The following is a 15,672-nucleotide window of genomic DNA, read 5'->3' as shown; positions in this document are numbered from 1 at the left end:
CAGGATTTACTGAAGCGTCTGTTTACTGCTCCACAATGCCTGTGCAAGCATTGTAAACATGTATCATGAGAGTGTGTCAAAGAGCACTTCATAGGCCATCATGTAGAATTGAATTGATTTGATGATCGACAATATGTATTTGGATCTCTTAAAGTTTATCCCTCCTTGATAGTTCTTTGTCGCCTTCTCCCTTGTAGACGATCACCACCTCTGCCTCCATAAGTCTTGAATCAAGACATATTTTTTTTTATAATGTTTTGTTCTGGAAAAAAAAATAAAGGTTTTTATTTTCTAGCATGTCCGCTTTTATGTCTTTTCATTCACAATCCATCATAAAAACCCATTTTAAAGGTTCTGAAAGTGACTAGAGGGGAGGTAATGGGCTTCTTGTTGAATTCACTCACAAAAGTTTAATTTGAAGTAATTCTCTCTTGAATTTACAACATATATTTCTCTATTGGGTTTTGAATGTTGAGAGTAGAGAAAATGTACTGAAATTCATGACCGACAACACAGATGTAGTGCCAGTTCTGAGCCTTAACAGTGTTCAGTGTGTCATTTGTCAAGTGACAGAGGACCAGGAAGAAATTAAACTTCTCAATGATGCACATTATTATTACTAGATTGACATTTATTGACATGATTGCTTTTACATACAAATATTTCATGTATATCATATAAAAACGGAAGCCACACAGAACAGTACTTTGACCATGGCCTGAAATTCATTTCAAACTTTCCCTTGTTATCCCAATAAATAGAAAAGGTGAATTCATTTGGTCCCAATGCAAACGCAGCGGTATACCTGCTGCATATAGTAATGATTGCGGGCACGGGTTGTTGTGGTTCAAATCAAAGACTCATATTCACATGCTCACATTTCCAAAGGCACTGTACAATAGTTTCCTAAGAAGAGGTGGGTGTCACTGTTAACATTTCGCCCACTTGTGAGGACGGATTCCTAATGTTCGAAACAAACGACCAAAAGACAGTCTAAATACAATGGTGTTTAAATAAAACTTTTTTAAAAGCATCCTGCTATCCAACATATAGCCCATCCTCCTTGTTTTCTTCACTCACCTGTGTCATCAACACCAGTGACTAAGCGAAACCCCCACAGACTAAGTCACATAATCCACCACGCAGTAATCAACTTTGCTTTCTTAGCAGCTGGGGTCAACACATGCCACAGTCCTTAACACAACAACAAACCGGATCCAGGAAACGTTTTGCGCCTGGGATCCACATTGAGAAACCGTTCACCCTGGGAGTCAGACATAGAACAGGAAAACATATTGCTACTCTTGTCGTGAAGGGAGGGACCCATCGGAGAACCAGTGATCCATTTTGGGTCAAGACCCCCTAACTTGAGCAACCAGTTGCCAGGTAAAGGCAAAAGAGCAATATGTACACAACAGGATTTTGACCATTTGGCTGTAGAAGGAAATCCTATATCTTGAGCATTTCTCTGGGATGGCAACAGTGCTGTTGAAAAAAAAACTCCTCTAGCTTGCATCGACTTTGGCGAGGAGAGCAGAAACAAGTGTATATCGTAAAAGATAGAGCCTCGTATACAGTATTTCACAAACATTTTTAGGCTCAGGTAAAACATAAGTGACATTTTGTGAATCTATGACCATTTCGACAAGGCACAGACACCACATTGATATTTGCTTTCAAACAAAGTCAAACGTACAGTACAAAAACAAACTTGCTTTGATATAACAAAAATGCCCGTTTAGTGAATTACTCCTGGAATAACTCAATATGCTGTTTTAATAAAGTCATTTCAGAGAAGTAAATCTAAAAAATAGTTTAGGCACAACTGTGATATGTGACAAATATGACCAATATGACCAATACAAATGTTATAATAGTAGTAAAAAACCTGTGTTTGGGGCAGTGACATACAGAAAATTAAGATTTAACACTCCTATCTGTGAAATGACTGTGGAACACAACATGCATATAAGCAGCTTGTGAAATTGCTTTGGTAGGTCAGAAATGTATTCAATATAATTCTATTATTTAATCACAAGCAGTATTCAAAAGTACCATGATGCAACTTGGTATAATGGCATAGTTTTTTTTAAGGCAGCTGTTGGTTTTAGATAGAACTCTTGCCTTAGTTGACCATTTTTCTTTGTCAAGTAGATATTTCACTCTACTTATTCCAGCCGCACAGCTAATACTTGGAACTCATTTCACACTTTCAGCATAACATTTAACTGCTCATATTGACATGCCAAGTACATACATATAAAAGAGTGAATATAAAAAAACAGCTTCTAAATGTGACCGCACTTCATGACTGTTAAAATACTGAGATGCTCCGGAACCAAATGACTTTTGTAGTGTTAAATACAGTGTTGCAGAAAACAAAAAGGGGCAAATAGGAGGCATCAATCATCAGATTATGAGTTGCATGATGACCCGTTGGTTTCTATGGCATCAGTCTTCCTTGTCAACTTCACCTTTCATCTTTCCTGGCAGGCGTTCATAGACTTCAAGTGAAAAGTAATTTTAGGCCAGGGGGGGCCAAAGCCTTGAAACTTCTTCAAGGCGTTTGGCTTCTTATTAATGAAGAGACTTTTCATGGACTCAAGAGACCAGACAGTCTCTCACTTTGAATCCCTTTTCCTTTAGGTCCTTCCGGCACCTTGCACGTTTTCCCTCCAGAGCACCTCTTCCTGCCCTCTGATTCTGAGGATCTGTTAGCCCATTAGCAAATTAACACGCTAGATAGTGCCAGACTAGGTTGAGGATTAAAAAGGTTGAGAAAAGTTTTACGGAAGTAAGCAAATCAGCAGGCTGACAAGGAACTGATGCGATTTCATTGGCGTGGACTCTGGTCAATTCCTTTGATGTTTGAATAATTAAAACAACATGTTTGCCACATTCTTAAAAGGCCATGGAGTTGACCTGGAAATCACTGACCTAGTCGCTAGCTAAAAGCTAGTGGATCACCAGCACGTAAGGTAGAGCCATCCAAGGCTTCATGGTTAGTGCACCACATGGTCAATGTCGTGGTCTATGTCGTACTTCTCGCAGAACTTGCTTGTGAAGGGCAAGCAGGTGAGGTGCTCCAGCCAGTGCCAGTTAATGGGGTAGATGTAAAACCAGACGATGAGGGAGGAGAACAGCCCTAGGTAGACCACCAGCGAGAGGCCGATGAGGACGCGTTTCCGGTACTTGTCGAACGTCCCGAAGGTGACGTAGGGCAGGAAGGCAAAGGAGAGCAGCAGGCCGCTGAGGAAGCCGAAGATGTGGGCGATGTTGTCGATCCACGGCAGCAGGCCGCACAGGAAGAGGAAGAGGACGATGCCCAGCAGCTTGTAAAAGGCCTTCCATGGCTTCTCCAGCATCTGCCAGCCCTGGAACAGCTCCACAAACAGGCAAGCGAGGAGGCCGAACTGAGACCCTGCTGGACCCACCTGGAGGGGGAGAGGGAGAGAACAACACAAGGGTTATAGACGGTCCCAGTATTCAACGGGACAGAGGCAGTCGCTCCGGTTTTAGTCCAGTGAGGAGCTGGACTCACCCACCTACAAGTGGGTGAGTGGGTCCGTACCCACCAGCCAAACTGTGTAGGCAGAAGACTCCATGACTGAGCACTAGACACCTGCATGACTAGCATTAGGCATATCAGAGGGGTACCGGGGGTAAAATGTACACATCCTGCTTACTGCCGACACAGGGCTTTTGGGTGACCTTTACATTAATTGTCAGCATCGTCGCTTGTTTATGCATTTGTCTGAAATCACATCATAGTCCACTCGCATCCTGAACAGTGGATACCAACTCCTCCTATCAGGTAGATGATACAGCGTCCTAGAGCAGGTTGAACAGATGGTGTAAGAACTCTTTTGTTCTCGTCCGTTCCCGTTTGTTCCCTGCACACTGCCATAGCAGAAGTAGTGTGCATCATCATTAATGTCTTTGGTGGAAAGGATGGGGTTCAGCAAAATGGATTGAAAGTGTTTGAAATCGTGACATTTGTGGGTAGCAGTGAAATGGATCGGTGGGTTCGAACGCAAATGCCAGAGAGGCCAATTCATTTATTGATTTCCCGTCAGCAGACTTGGAGCTTGGCCATGATGGCATCAAAATTGATCCGAATTTTATCTGCAAAAATATACCTCTGATCCTTTTGTCTGTTTATTTGAATGATTTATTGGTGATCACATTTGCGTATTGACTAAATATAGTACTGAATGTCCACACACACGCCGGTATGTCCATAGGGCCAAAGTGGCAGAGAATTAACCTGATTAGTAAATCTTGGCAACATGTTTACAAGACAGTATTTTAAGTAACATTATTTAACCTGACTCATAGTGACCATTATTAGAAGACCTAATCTCAAGCCAGGGCAATGTTACTGAAGGTTAATACATGGACGGAGGGTATCTAGCTCTGTTCATGATATCAGGGGGTGAAGCACACAGTCATTGCATTGTTGATTAGAAGAGTGGGGACATTTTTTGACTGTCCCTTGACAATTCTGAGGCAATCATGTAGCTTGATGAAGCTCAGATGTGGCACAAACGAACAAAAAAAAAAACTCTTGGTCTTGGTTTTATGGTTTTATGGTTTCTAGTTTTGGAGAAGTTGTTCATGCTGACAAAATGCAGACTGAACTGCCTAAGACCATGGGAACAGCAGATGTAAATTCTTGAACTGAGCATCATTCCCCTTGAGCTTCTCTGAACTTACTTTCTTTAGTTTTAGATCTAGTTCTGTGGCGGCACTACCAGCCTCTAAAGTCAGACACTAAAGGTGAGCAGATTAGAATGACGTCAGTGCTGCGTTGGGAGGCTTGGCCCGGTGAGAGGCAGATGGCTAATCTGTGAAGACATTAAACTCCCAAGAACAAGAAAAAGGGGGTGGAACCAGATGGACCCGAGGAACAGCACTCCACCTACACGCCCCCGACACGCAGGTGGACACATTCCTGACACGCTCTCCTAGATGGTATGTTTGGATCAAGGGACATGACACGCTACGGTCAGTCACCGTTGTCTGAGGTGGAAGAAGTCAGAACTTTAGGCACGGGCCAGTAAGAACGAATGTGAGGTGTAGTTTATGATTTCAGTTGAGAAAATGAGAAAAATGTTGAAATCACTACAATCTTAAATGATGTTAATAGACATAGAAACAAAAACCAAGAGGCTCGCCAGTGAAAGGATGGGTATAATCTAGTTGGGACCTTGTGGGAACTGAAGTCGCACAATACCAGGTGCTTCAATTAACACCAGCGCAGTTTCTTGTCAGTTCACGTTCCCGACCAATGCATTCCCAGAGAGGCCGACTGGGATGACGCCTCTTCATTCTAATCCCTCCTGGCAAGTGACACGTCTAATCTGCAAACACTTACACTTCCAGGTGACCAGTTTCACAGCTAGTAAAAGCCTTGTAAAACACGTCTTGTTAATACAGATTTAAATATCTGATCATAAAGGATCCAATTACAGCACTGAAAACCTTTTGCTTCTCCCCTGGCTGTACTTATTTCAATCTGTGTCTGCATTAACTTTTTCCTGTTTAATGATATGCATATTGTGGCTGGACTGCACCCAGGCGATGTAGGATTATGACTACAACGAGCGCCTGACAAACCCCTAATCGGATGTGAAAGATCTAATAGAGCTGCAAGCGACATCTAATTTTTGTGGCATGCAAGTGTCAAGTGTAACCAGGTCTCTGACCTTGCGTGCAAGTGATTTAATTAGAAGCATTAAATATGTCCATAAAGGTGCCCTCTTTATATTTCCTAGTTTAACTTTATTTTTAGTTAACCTTTCTTACAACTGTGTCTAGCAAGGAGACATTTGCCAAATCACATTCTACCCAAAGCTTGAGATTTATGACTTATTGGTTAGTAAATTATTTGAAATGTTAACAGTGGCGATTTTCCCTTCTATTCATCAGGGGGAGTGACATAGCTAAATGCGGTCAAAAATGACCCATGATTGCTTTATTCAAATTATGGTGCAATCAGAACAAAATAAACATCCTCATTACTGATTTAAAATTTTCACCTGCACTGAATAGCTTTCCAGAATCTTGGTAAAAAAAAAAAAATTACTCTATTCACTCTAAATTAAGAAAAAATAAAATGGAAACATTTAAATTCAACAGACATTATTAAGTAGTGACACTTAAATCCTTGATGCTTGAGCACTGTTACTGGAAAGGTCCTTTTCAATGAGTAGATGAAACGCCGAACTTTATGAATATTAAATGCTCAATGTCTTGAGTTTCAGTTGCGGTCTTCTCTCAGCAGAGCCTTAGGAAGAGAAACCGCATCGCTGATTGCTTCATTTCCACCCTCCTTTAGATCTACTATACGCGCAAAGGCATTGTTATTGCTCCAGTCACAGCTGATGCTTTAGTCATTTATTCCCAAGCCATAGGGGTCTCCTTAACTCAACGGTAAAGGGATAATCCGCTTAAACTGCCTCTTTAAGTGGCTTGACCGCCCTGTGTTGTGCCTCGCATGTGCTTCCCCTGGTTATTCCTGGTGTGTGAAAGCCTGCGAAGCGGTCGGCGCTAAGGAGAGCGGTAAGGGTGGGATTTCTGGCTCTCACGTCAAGGTGCGTCACGCTGGCAGGAAGACAGATGAGAGGAGAGCCGGCTCATGTCACGCCACACAAATGACAGATGGGAGCAATTGGGGTTAACTTATATAGGGGGTATACGCAAATATGGAGTTTATATTGGAGTTAACAGGATTAAGACTTGAACTACTATATCAAGAAGTAAAAAAGGCCCTTGAATTAAAAAAAAAATTATTTGTGAGAAAACCTTAAAAGTGGTTTAAAGTTTTTGTGCGTTCATAAGCGGTGTGTAAACTCAGGAGCATCATCAGACAAGTCTAGTCGATGCAATAATTGTCTTCATTAAAATAAATCAAATCCCATTAAGTACTGTGGCAGTGGCCTTTGTTAACCCACACAATGGCATTAGGCTAATCTCTTAAAGAGGAAAGAGGCACACTGAGGCGAAATGACGTGCCAATAAAAAGTAGGTAATCCAGACTCTGTGTTCTTTTTACACACTGGGCTATTTGCTCAGCTCAAGGTGTCGGGCCCAAGTTATTTGTTATTATAGTTGGGATTTGAGAACATTACACTCCCTCTTTTCCCCTTGGTGTCCTTGGTAAAAATACACACGCTACATTCAATTGAATTCTGCAGCAACACTGGAGGAGTGACATAATATGAGTCACTCACAGAGGGAAGCTCTGCTGAAGCTGGAGGGGGGAGAGATCAGCATCTCCTTGTGATGGCTTTTGAGAGCGTTTACAAACTGACATCACTTAGCCTACGTAGCTGTAGTTGACTCAGCAGCCATCCATTCTCTCTCTCTCTCTCACACGCATTTGCACACGCATGCGCACGCACGCACACACACACACACACACACACTCGTTTCCCAAGAGGATTGTTCCAACTTTCCATCAGCACATCCGACCAGAGATAACGGACTGGATTAACTAGGGTAACAATGCCCAGACAGCACACATCAAGCCAAGCCCAAGGGGTATGAAGATGAGGAAGTATGTGGGCGTGTGTGTGTGTGTGTGTGTGTGTGTGTGTGTGTGTGTGTGTGTGTGTGAGCCTACATCGTTTTGTGTATGGGTCCCAAGGTTGCATATCCTAGGTTGCCTTTCTCACTGTAACCTTATATTCAGTAAGATCTTTTGTCTGTTTGGCTGGTCAAAGTGTCTCAATCCATCTGTATCTGAAAAACATCTGTGTGCAACTTTCACTTTTTTGCCCAAGTGACCAAGTATAGGTTGAACAGAGATAGAGAGTGGTAAAACAGACTTATATTTACATGAAAATATTGCAAATTATGACTTTAACAGCAGCTGTCTTTATGGGATTCATATTTAGTGGGTCGGTATGGGCTTTTAACAGTATTTTCCATTGCACATTGTTCTATTTCCAACTTTTTTGCCAATAAATCTGACATCAAGGACACACTGGGATTGGAAGGTGTATTATAAACTCTAATTCAGATCAGCATTGTGTGGAATGTGTGTTTCAATCACAGAAAGCCACTGAGTCCAGTTCTTGGGGTACTACTTTACACTTACAGATACGAAAACTACACTGGGTAGACAAAGTGGAGTTTCTGCTGTCTAGTTTCTCCAAAGACTTGCAGAGTTAACAACTTGGGGTGGGGTGAGGTGGTGAGGCGGAAGTGGGTGGCAGGGTAGGGGGACCTTTCCCCTCCAGACGGGGCAGTCATTTCTGGTCCAATAATCCCCAGCAGGAGCTACCTTCCTCCAGTAAGCCGAGCTGAGCTGAGCCACTGACTGGAAGCCGCGAAGAAAGTAACTATGGTTACACCGGAATTGTCTAAATGTTTTTTGTTTTTTTTAATTGTTTGGGTTTTTTTTTAACCTCTCTATCCACTTCTTTAAATGTCGTCAATAAACTATTGCATCATGGGAGGTTAAGGCTGCCTTCCACTAGACCAGATTCTGCGGCTATGAGGTCACTAGATCACAGTTTTACTTGACTAACCTCGGCCCTTTGGCTGGGACGGCAGCTTTGGCTCTAATTAGTTCAAGGAATCTTAAAGCTTAAAATTTTGCAACCTTAATCAATCAAACTTCAGTATGCTGCACATTTTGTTTGTGCCAATCGCATCACATTTAAAGACAATTTGTGAGGATAAAGGAAGGATAAGGATAAATTGGACAACAGGAGCACAGGCCCATGCCTCACACCTCTCTCTCTCTCACCAGCTTACACCCCAGACACCTGACCAGCTCAGTGGAGATCAGCACTTCATGGTGGAGATCAGCATGGAGATCAGCATGGCGTGTGTGTTCGTGTGTTTAAGTGCTGAAGGAATGAGAAACAATTCAGCCCACTCTAATTGGCAACTCTGACAAAGGCTATTGCAGCCAAAACATGCTGGTTTTTAATATTAAATCTTTGTAAATTGTTCTTCAAGAGCAGATGAGTTTTTTCTTTCTTTATGTTGTTTTTGATTTGAGCTGCAAGGTTGCGTCACATTTTTTGCTCCAAGTATGAGTAATGCAGAACATTTAGAAGAATGTGGGATGATAAGCACGTTTTTATGTTTGTGAATGAGGCTGTGTGCTCATGTGCAAGTGTGTGTGTGTGTGTGTGTGTGTGTGTGTGTGCGTGTGTGTGCATGCACAAATAGAGGCCCGATAATTTCCATGATACAGTAAATATGGATGGAATTGAGGAATTGATGTTTAACAAAAGAATCCATAATTGTTTATTAAAACCCAAAAATCAGATTCCAGAAAAAATAAAAACAAAAAATAAATAAATAAATGATTGATTAGAAATAAAACAGACTTTATAGGGCCCTAATAAAGTCAAAGCTCACGACCTTTATGCATACACCTGCTGTATCTGTACACATTTTTGTGTGTGGTTATGTCTGTGTGCGTGCGTGCATATGTGTGTGCGTTCCTTTCCTTCAGTTAACCTGTGTGTGTGTGTGTGTGTGTTTGTGTGTGTTCATGCACGTATGCGTTGGTGTACACAACCCACCTCAGCTCTGTAGGGCAGGAACAGGGCGGAGGCCAGGTTTCCAGTGATGCCGCTGAGGATGTAAATGATGGAGATGCGGACCCAACCTGCCAGCTTCTCCAGGTCCCTCAGTATGGTCATCTGGAACACCACCGACACCAGGCAGTGCAGCAGCCTACACACACACACACACACACACACACACACACACACACACACACACACACAGGAGAGACAATAGTGAGTGGATGAGGCATCTGTCACTATGCTACTATTGTAACCCCTTCATAAAATCAAATATGTATACGCACAGGCACACATACACACACATTTGCATTTTTTTCATTAAGCTCTCTTGGCTTGGTTTGCTTAACAGGTAGACCCGAGGGATTTCCCATGTGCCTGGCGTTAGCACTAAGTATTCATGTGAGTGAACGGCTCACGAGCAACGAGGCCTCATTTAGAAATATTTTGTTAGGTTTATAAAATCCTGAAGGATGCCGACATGCTGGGACCAGATTTCTTTAGTAATCACTCATGGCAAATGTTTGAAACAGCTCATTGACTCAGTCTAATAGGCTTAATGTATTGTCACCGTATATTAAAAATTCTTTCCATGTAATTTAGCATTTAAAAAGTTACTCCCGGCTACATCTATACTTGAATGCCTGATTAAGCTGGAGCAGCCCATTTAAAGCTATCAGAAAAATGCCGGGGATGTTTAAACTGTGCCAAATCAGAAAGCAGACACAAACTAAATTGATAGTACCGTATACATTCGTCCTAAAATGTTTACTTTAAATAATAGAAAGTATATCAATTGTCTAAGGATGTTGTTGTGGGGAGCGTACCCAGCGTGGAGGAAGAGGGAGAGCCAGAGCCGGTAGAACTGGTCAGGAATGTCGGGGTTGAGGAAGGGCAGCAGGCCACACACATCATCCAGACAGTGGACCTGGACGAGAGGAATTTATGAGTTCAGAAAGATACTAACACACACACACACACACACACACACGCACGCACACTACCTGTGAGCAGAGCGTGGCCTCCTCATGGAAGTACCCATGCATGAAGGTGCAATACTCTCTGGTGGTGATCTCACATCTATAGGAGGGACAAGGAAAATGCAGTTCACCATACTGAGCCATACATAAGCATGTACAGTCGTTCCTGCATCTACACTGCAGGATTCTATAAACATTTTCTCTAGAGGATCTAGAGTAAAAAGTGGGACATGCAGTATATCACAGTCACATCTGTAGCTCCCATAGCCAATACACAACGGTGTTTCTCACCTGCCCTTGGTTCCTATGCAGCAAGGCCGTCCCTTGATTTTACAGTCTATGTGCCTGTAGCCTGTGTGGTTCCACTTCTGAGGGAAAGTACACACCTGCAGGAAGACAGATGAGGAGGGATAAAGCAGGCGTACGCTGAAAACAGTTGCTCTTTTTTCCTTTCCTAGACCTCCAACACAGAGGGTGACCGAGGAAAATTTGCGTGGAAAAGGTTTTTTTTTAAAATTCAAATAAAAGAATTGGACCATAGCCCGTTAATTAAATTTCCAAATTAGTAGCAGCGTTTCCTCACCGGCCACTGGGTGATGTCATCAGGCCATGTGTGAGGCTCTGCAGAGGCGGGCTCTTCACACATTCTGGTCCCAGCATGCAACACGGGGAGACAAAGGAACATAAGCTCATGAATGAGTGACTGATGTTTACTTCATTAACAAAATTTCACCCAAGTTGACAAGCCAGTGCGGGCAATTAATTGTCTTTTATATCCCTAATAAGCACTTTTAAAACAATAATACACTAATAGGCACTAATAAGACACTTCTTGTCTCTTGACAGTGTTTTACATGTCATTTGGTACAGAAATAACAGACACATCCCTGCCATGAACACTTAACTGGCTGTGGATCGAGTACAAAAACATATCGCTTGATGGCAAAAGGCTGTTTTTGCCAACCAAGATGGCCGTATTGCAGTGTAATGGACTACTAAGCAGAGGTGGAAATGCAACACTATACAGTATCATGTAATGTAATTCTATAACTGATGGATTGGAGTACTACTGAAGCAGAGCCGGTACCTGGGGTCCTGGTGGCAGACGGAGCCAGAGGATCTGACGATGTCCACGTTCTCATTGTTCCATTTCATAAAGGTGGCCAGCGTCTCCTACACACACACACATACACACACACACACACACGTCATGAAGGAATGGCAAAATAAGCAGAACAGTAATCCATGTATATATCCGGGGATAAATGGTATTCCATTTCTTAAAAGATAGCCAGCATCTTATAAACTCATAACAATATACAGCATGTGCATCAGTGTGTAGATATACCTTGATGTATAATTACGTGGGACATTGCACTTGACAATGATTAAGATGTGTGTGTGTGTGTGTGTGTGTTGGTGTGTGTGCCCACAGAAAGGGTAATTGAAAGGCTTTAAAGGGAGAGTGTGTAAAGAATGTGTGTTGGTGAACAGTTGTGAATAAGATTATACGCTTTAAACACTCACGTGCAAGCATGTGTTTGTGTGCGTATGTGTGTATGTTTATGCCTATATCTTTGCATGCATGTGTAGCCTGTATCTGTGGCTGTAGGCGTGTTCAAGTGCATAATGTTTATCTTTTGTACTTGGAACTCATTTTGGAAGGCGCTCCACTCCACGCCACCAGTACTGTGTCACTGTGGTAGGCATTTCTTTTCATTTCCACTTTTCCAATTGCAATTCGTTGTGTGTGTTTGATGAGAAGCTTGTGTAAAATAGGAAGCTAATCTACTAAAGCCTCGAGGTAGAGAGTAAACCACACACGGAGCAGTCGGAGCGGAGGGTCTGCACGCATCCGGAGTTGTCGTTCTGAACGCAGCAGCCGGACTCTCTCTCCAGGTCCTTGGCCCTCTGGATCAGACTGACTACCTGTCGGTCCTGACGGATGCAAGGCGAGAACTTGGCCCCCAGGTGGATCAGGTCATCCTGAAAAGGGGGAGGACAGTCAATGAAACGGCAAACCTGGCAACCCACACGTCTTGGTAAAAAGAGGAACTGAGAAGCCGGCCTTACATCGAAGTGGTTGCGGTTTTGTTTTTCGGCTTCGAGTTTTTGTGTGTTGCTGTTATATGTGTGTGTGTGTGTGTAAAACTGCTATGAAAGGACAAATGACGGCGTGACATTTTCCGGGAAGTAACTTTAACTGTAACTCACGAAGAGTCAGCAATATAGCAGTGAGGGCCGAGGGGAAGTTCCCAGCTTAGTGAGTAAGTGTGACCGATCTAAGTACAGTAAGTGAATAAGTGAGAAAGTCACTGGGTGGAATTTCTGAGCAAATGACCTTAACTAATGAAGGTTTAATCCTGGAAAAGGCCATGAGATCTCTTGCGTAATAACACAAAACACCAACACACACACACACACACACAGATATTTGTGTGCCAATGTAGGAGAGAGAGCTGGTATCCTTCAAACATCTATTATAGAATCTTGAATTAGAGCTTTGATCAGGCTCAAAAACTGAACTTGTGTACGGGAATCCCAAATACGGTCTGATATACGGTGATCTAGGTTTTTAGGGACTTGGACTCAGGCATTGAATCAAACCTCTGATGTGAATGGCCATCTGGTTAGATCAGCAACAAGCCACAGTCTCATACAGCAGCTCAACTGACACTCCTAACAGACTCACAGAGCTAGGACCAATCCAGAAGTTCTCCTGCTGGGTGTACTTGACGCTCTCATAGATGCCTTTGTTCTTCAGCACCTACAGAGGGCGACAGAGAGACACGGTTGGCAGTGGAACAGCCAAACAAATAATAACAAATAATATATATGTCAAAAGTACCAACAGATAGTGAAGGAGACACCAGCTCCAAAAAATTAGACAACTTTTGTCTTTTAAGTGCAACTTTTTGTTTATTGCGCTAGGTTCTTTAGGATAAAAAATGTAATTTCAAGATGGTGTCAAAATTTAATATGCGCCATACTCAGTAATAGAAGAACAGCATGTCTGCACTGAGCAGATCTTTAAGTGCATCCAAATAGAATTAACTAGATTCCACTTCTTGGCTCCCTTTGTATTTATCAAGTTTCCAAGATCCATTTCACAAAAAGCAATCAGAAGCCACTTTGGCACTGCAGATAAAAGGGATGTTTATATTCACTTGGTGTACCGTGAAATGCAACCGAGAGTGTCAAAGAAGAACATTTGAATAAAACCTCAATATTTCAAAAATGCAGATGATTCTACCCTCAAGAACAGAGCTATTTTGCAAGTAAAGGTCCTTAATGGGCTTTACTTTCATGCAAGCAATCATTTTCAAATGGTGGATATCTCATTTTGGAATGAAACTCAAAGTTTCACTCACCAGTTCAGAAGTAGAGTGCTGGGCAAACCCCACGGGGGCAAAGCCATAGGTGCAGCAGGCCAGCAGGGTGATGACTATATGGACAAAGGTGATCCAGTAGGTGAAGTAGGGCCTGAGAAACACAGCAGAGAACCTCAGTGGAAAACAAGTAAAACCCATGTTTGGTCCTTACATACGGTCAGTCCAGGGATCAAAAGCAAAGACCATGCTACAGAGAAAAAATGTGTTATTGATCCGTGATGTATATACGATGTGTTTTTATCTAACGCTGCGATTTGCTGCCGTTTTAATGTACTGTTTCTGTGTCGTTGGTGCTGCGGCCAAATTCCCTGCCGATTCCCTGATTGCGAGATGGAAGAATGCTTATGGAGAAACGGGAGTTGCTTTGAATGCCCATGTAAAGCCAGGGGAACAGAGCATAGCAGTGTACTTAATGCGTTACGCTCTTACGGACAAGCTATGCTGGTGATTAATGGGCGACGGCGGGGAGGCCTGCCGCTGAGAGAGACTGTATCGTAATTGAAATGTCACCGGTTCATTCCTCGCAATTGCTAATGGGGTCGCTCCCTGTTGAGCGGGACATTGAATCCCTACCTGCTCCTGGCCGCCGCTGCGCTCTGACCTTTCTGGGTGAACATGCACAAGTCTGTGTGTGCCTCAGAGGGACATGTGAAGAAACCAATTCCTATTTACATTGTGTGCAGCATGGCGATCGGGGGCTCTAAAGCAATGGTCCCAAACCGCGTGTCAGCGTGACCCGAGAGTCTGCGGGTTTTCACTCCAGCCAATCACTGCAGCAGCTGATTTCATTGATTAGTTCCTCCTCTCTGGCTTAGGCGTGTTAATCAGTGAAATCAGTTGCTGTAGTGATTGGCTGGAATGAAAACCTGCAGACTCTCGGCCCTCCACGGCTCTACACTAATTAATCTGAGCGTGTGTGTGTGTATAATCCCTGAGTGCCTCTATTCGCTCCCCACCTGTGGCTGTGGAAGTCGTCCAGCTGTTTCTGCACGTTGCTGCTGAGGCTGCGCCGGTAGTGGCGGTTCAGCCACTTGCCCACGACGCCCATGCCGTACTGGCGCTTATGCTTGTCGAAGGCGAAGTGCTTGACCTGGGAGGCGATGCGGCGGCCCCGGCGGGGATGGCTCTTTTCGGGCGCCGCCGTCGGAGTCCTGGGTGTTCGAGATACGTCCTTTCTGGGGGGAGGGAGGAAGGGAGGGAGATGGGATAGAGGAGGGGGGAGGCAAGGGGAATGGGAGAGAGAGAGTGGGAAAAAGAAGGGAAGGAGGCAGATAGAGGGAATAAGAGGAAGAAAAAAAGTGAAGGTGAACAAATGAACATGGCATAAACATGAAACAGGTTAGGGACAAATAAATGAATAGGACCAGAAAACGATAAAAAAAAAAAGTATGTCAGCCTGACAGATAGATCCAGGAGTTAAAGTCAACTTGTTTATGTTTCCCTCTTTGTCTCTGGGTTGTTACATTCTCCATTCAAAGGTTCTACTGGCATCAAACAGCTAAGCCTCATAACTGTCTGGCAGACCCAAAACCCCGTAGCTAAAAACGTTTTGGATTATATTTCTTGGCTTCAAAATGTTGTTCCAAGGGGCAAAATTTTGATGCCAAGACACATAATCCAAAACTATACAAGTGAAAAGATTATGATAACTGAATACTCTTACCAGGAGGCATTGAGAACTATGGGGGGGGGGGGGGGGTTCAGTGAATTCAGTTTGATGTCTCTCTAGATAGATGGAAGTCAGCTCTC

The 15,672-nt window shown here is 43.2% G+C and overlaps 2 protein-coding genes across 3 annotated transcripts in view; one reads left to right on the top strand and one right to left on the bottom strand.

The window, feature by feature from the left end:
* Nucleotides 1-15,672, top strand: part of LOC139930186 (CD209 antigen-like protein D) — a 202,084-nt gene that overhangs the window by 53,284 nt on the left and 133,128 nt on the right. The gene's annotated exons all lie outside the window — the stretch shown is intronic.
* LOC139921368 (inactive rhomboid protein 2-like) overlaps nucleotides 635-15,672 on the bottom strand; it is a 35,025-nt gene continuing 19,987 nt past the window's right edge. For both annotated transcript variants that reach the window (XM_071911575.2, XM_078282193.1), the window contains 11 exons: nucleotides 14,880-15,098; nucleotides 13,903-14,014; nucleotides 13,224-13,298; nucleotides 12,356-12,517; nucleotides 11,619-11,704; nucleotides 11,115-11,178; nucleotides 10,823-10,917; nucleotides 10,556-10,631; nucleotides 10,379-10,479; nucleotides 9,549-9,702; nucleotides 635-3,434 (listed from right to left, as the gene is read on the bottom strand). In XM_071911575.2, the coding sequence (XP_071767676.1) occupies nucleotides 3,003-3,434; nucleotides 9,549-9,702; nucleotides 10,379-10,479; nucleotides 10,556-10,631; nucleotides 10,823-10,917; nucleotides 11,115-11,178; nucleotides 11,619-11,704; nucleotides 12,356-12,517; nucleotides 13,224-13,298; nucleotides 13,903-14,014; nucleotides 14,880-15,098 (1,576 nt within the window). In that variant the 3' untranslated portion in view covers nucleotides 635-3,002. The remainder of the gene's footprint in view (nucleotides 3,435-9,548; nucleotides 9,703-10,378; nucleotides 10,480-10,555; nucleotides 10,632-10,822; nucleotides 10,918-11,114; nucleotides 11,179-11,618; nucleotides 11,705-12,355; nucleotides 12,518-13,223; nucleotides 13,299-13,902; nucleotides 14,015-14,879; nucleotides 15,099-15,672) is intronic.

Source organism: Centroberyx gerrardi, chromosome 3 (assembly GCF_048128805.1).
Source record: "Centroberyx gerrardi isolate f3 chromosome 3, fCenGer3.hap1.cur.20231027, whole genome shotgun sequence".
NCBI classification, from domain to species: Eukaryota; Metazoa; Chordata; class Actinopteri; order Beryciformes; family Berycidae; genus Centroberyx; species Centroberyx gerrardi.
The sequence above is the reverse complement of the archived record's forward strand: the minus strand, read 5'-3'. Positions and strand labels throughout refer to the sequence as shown.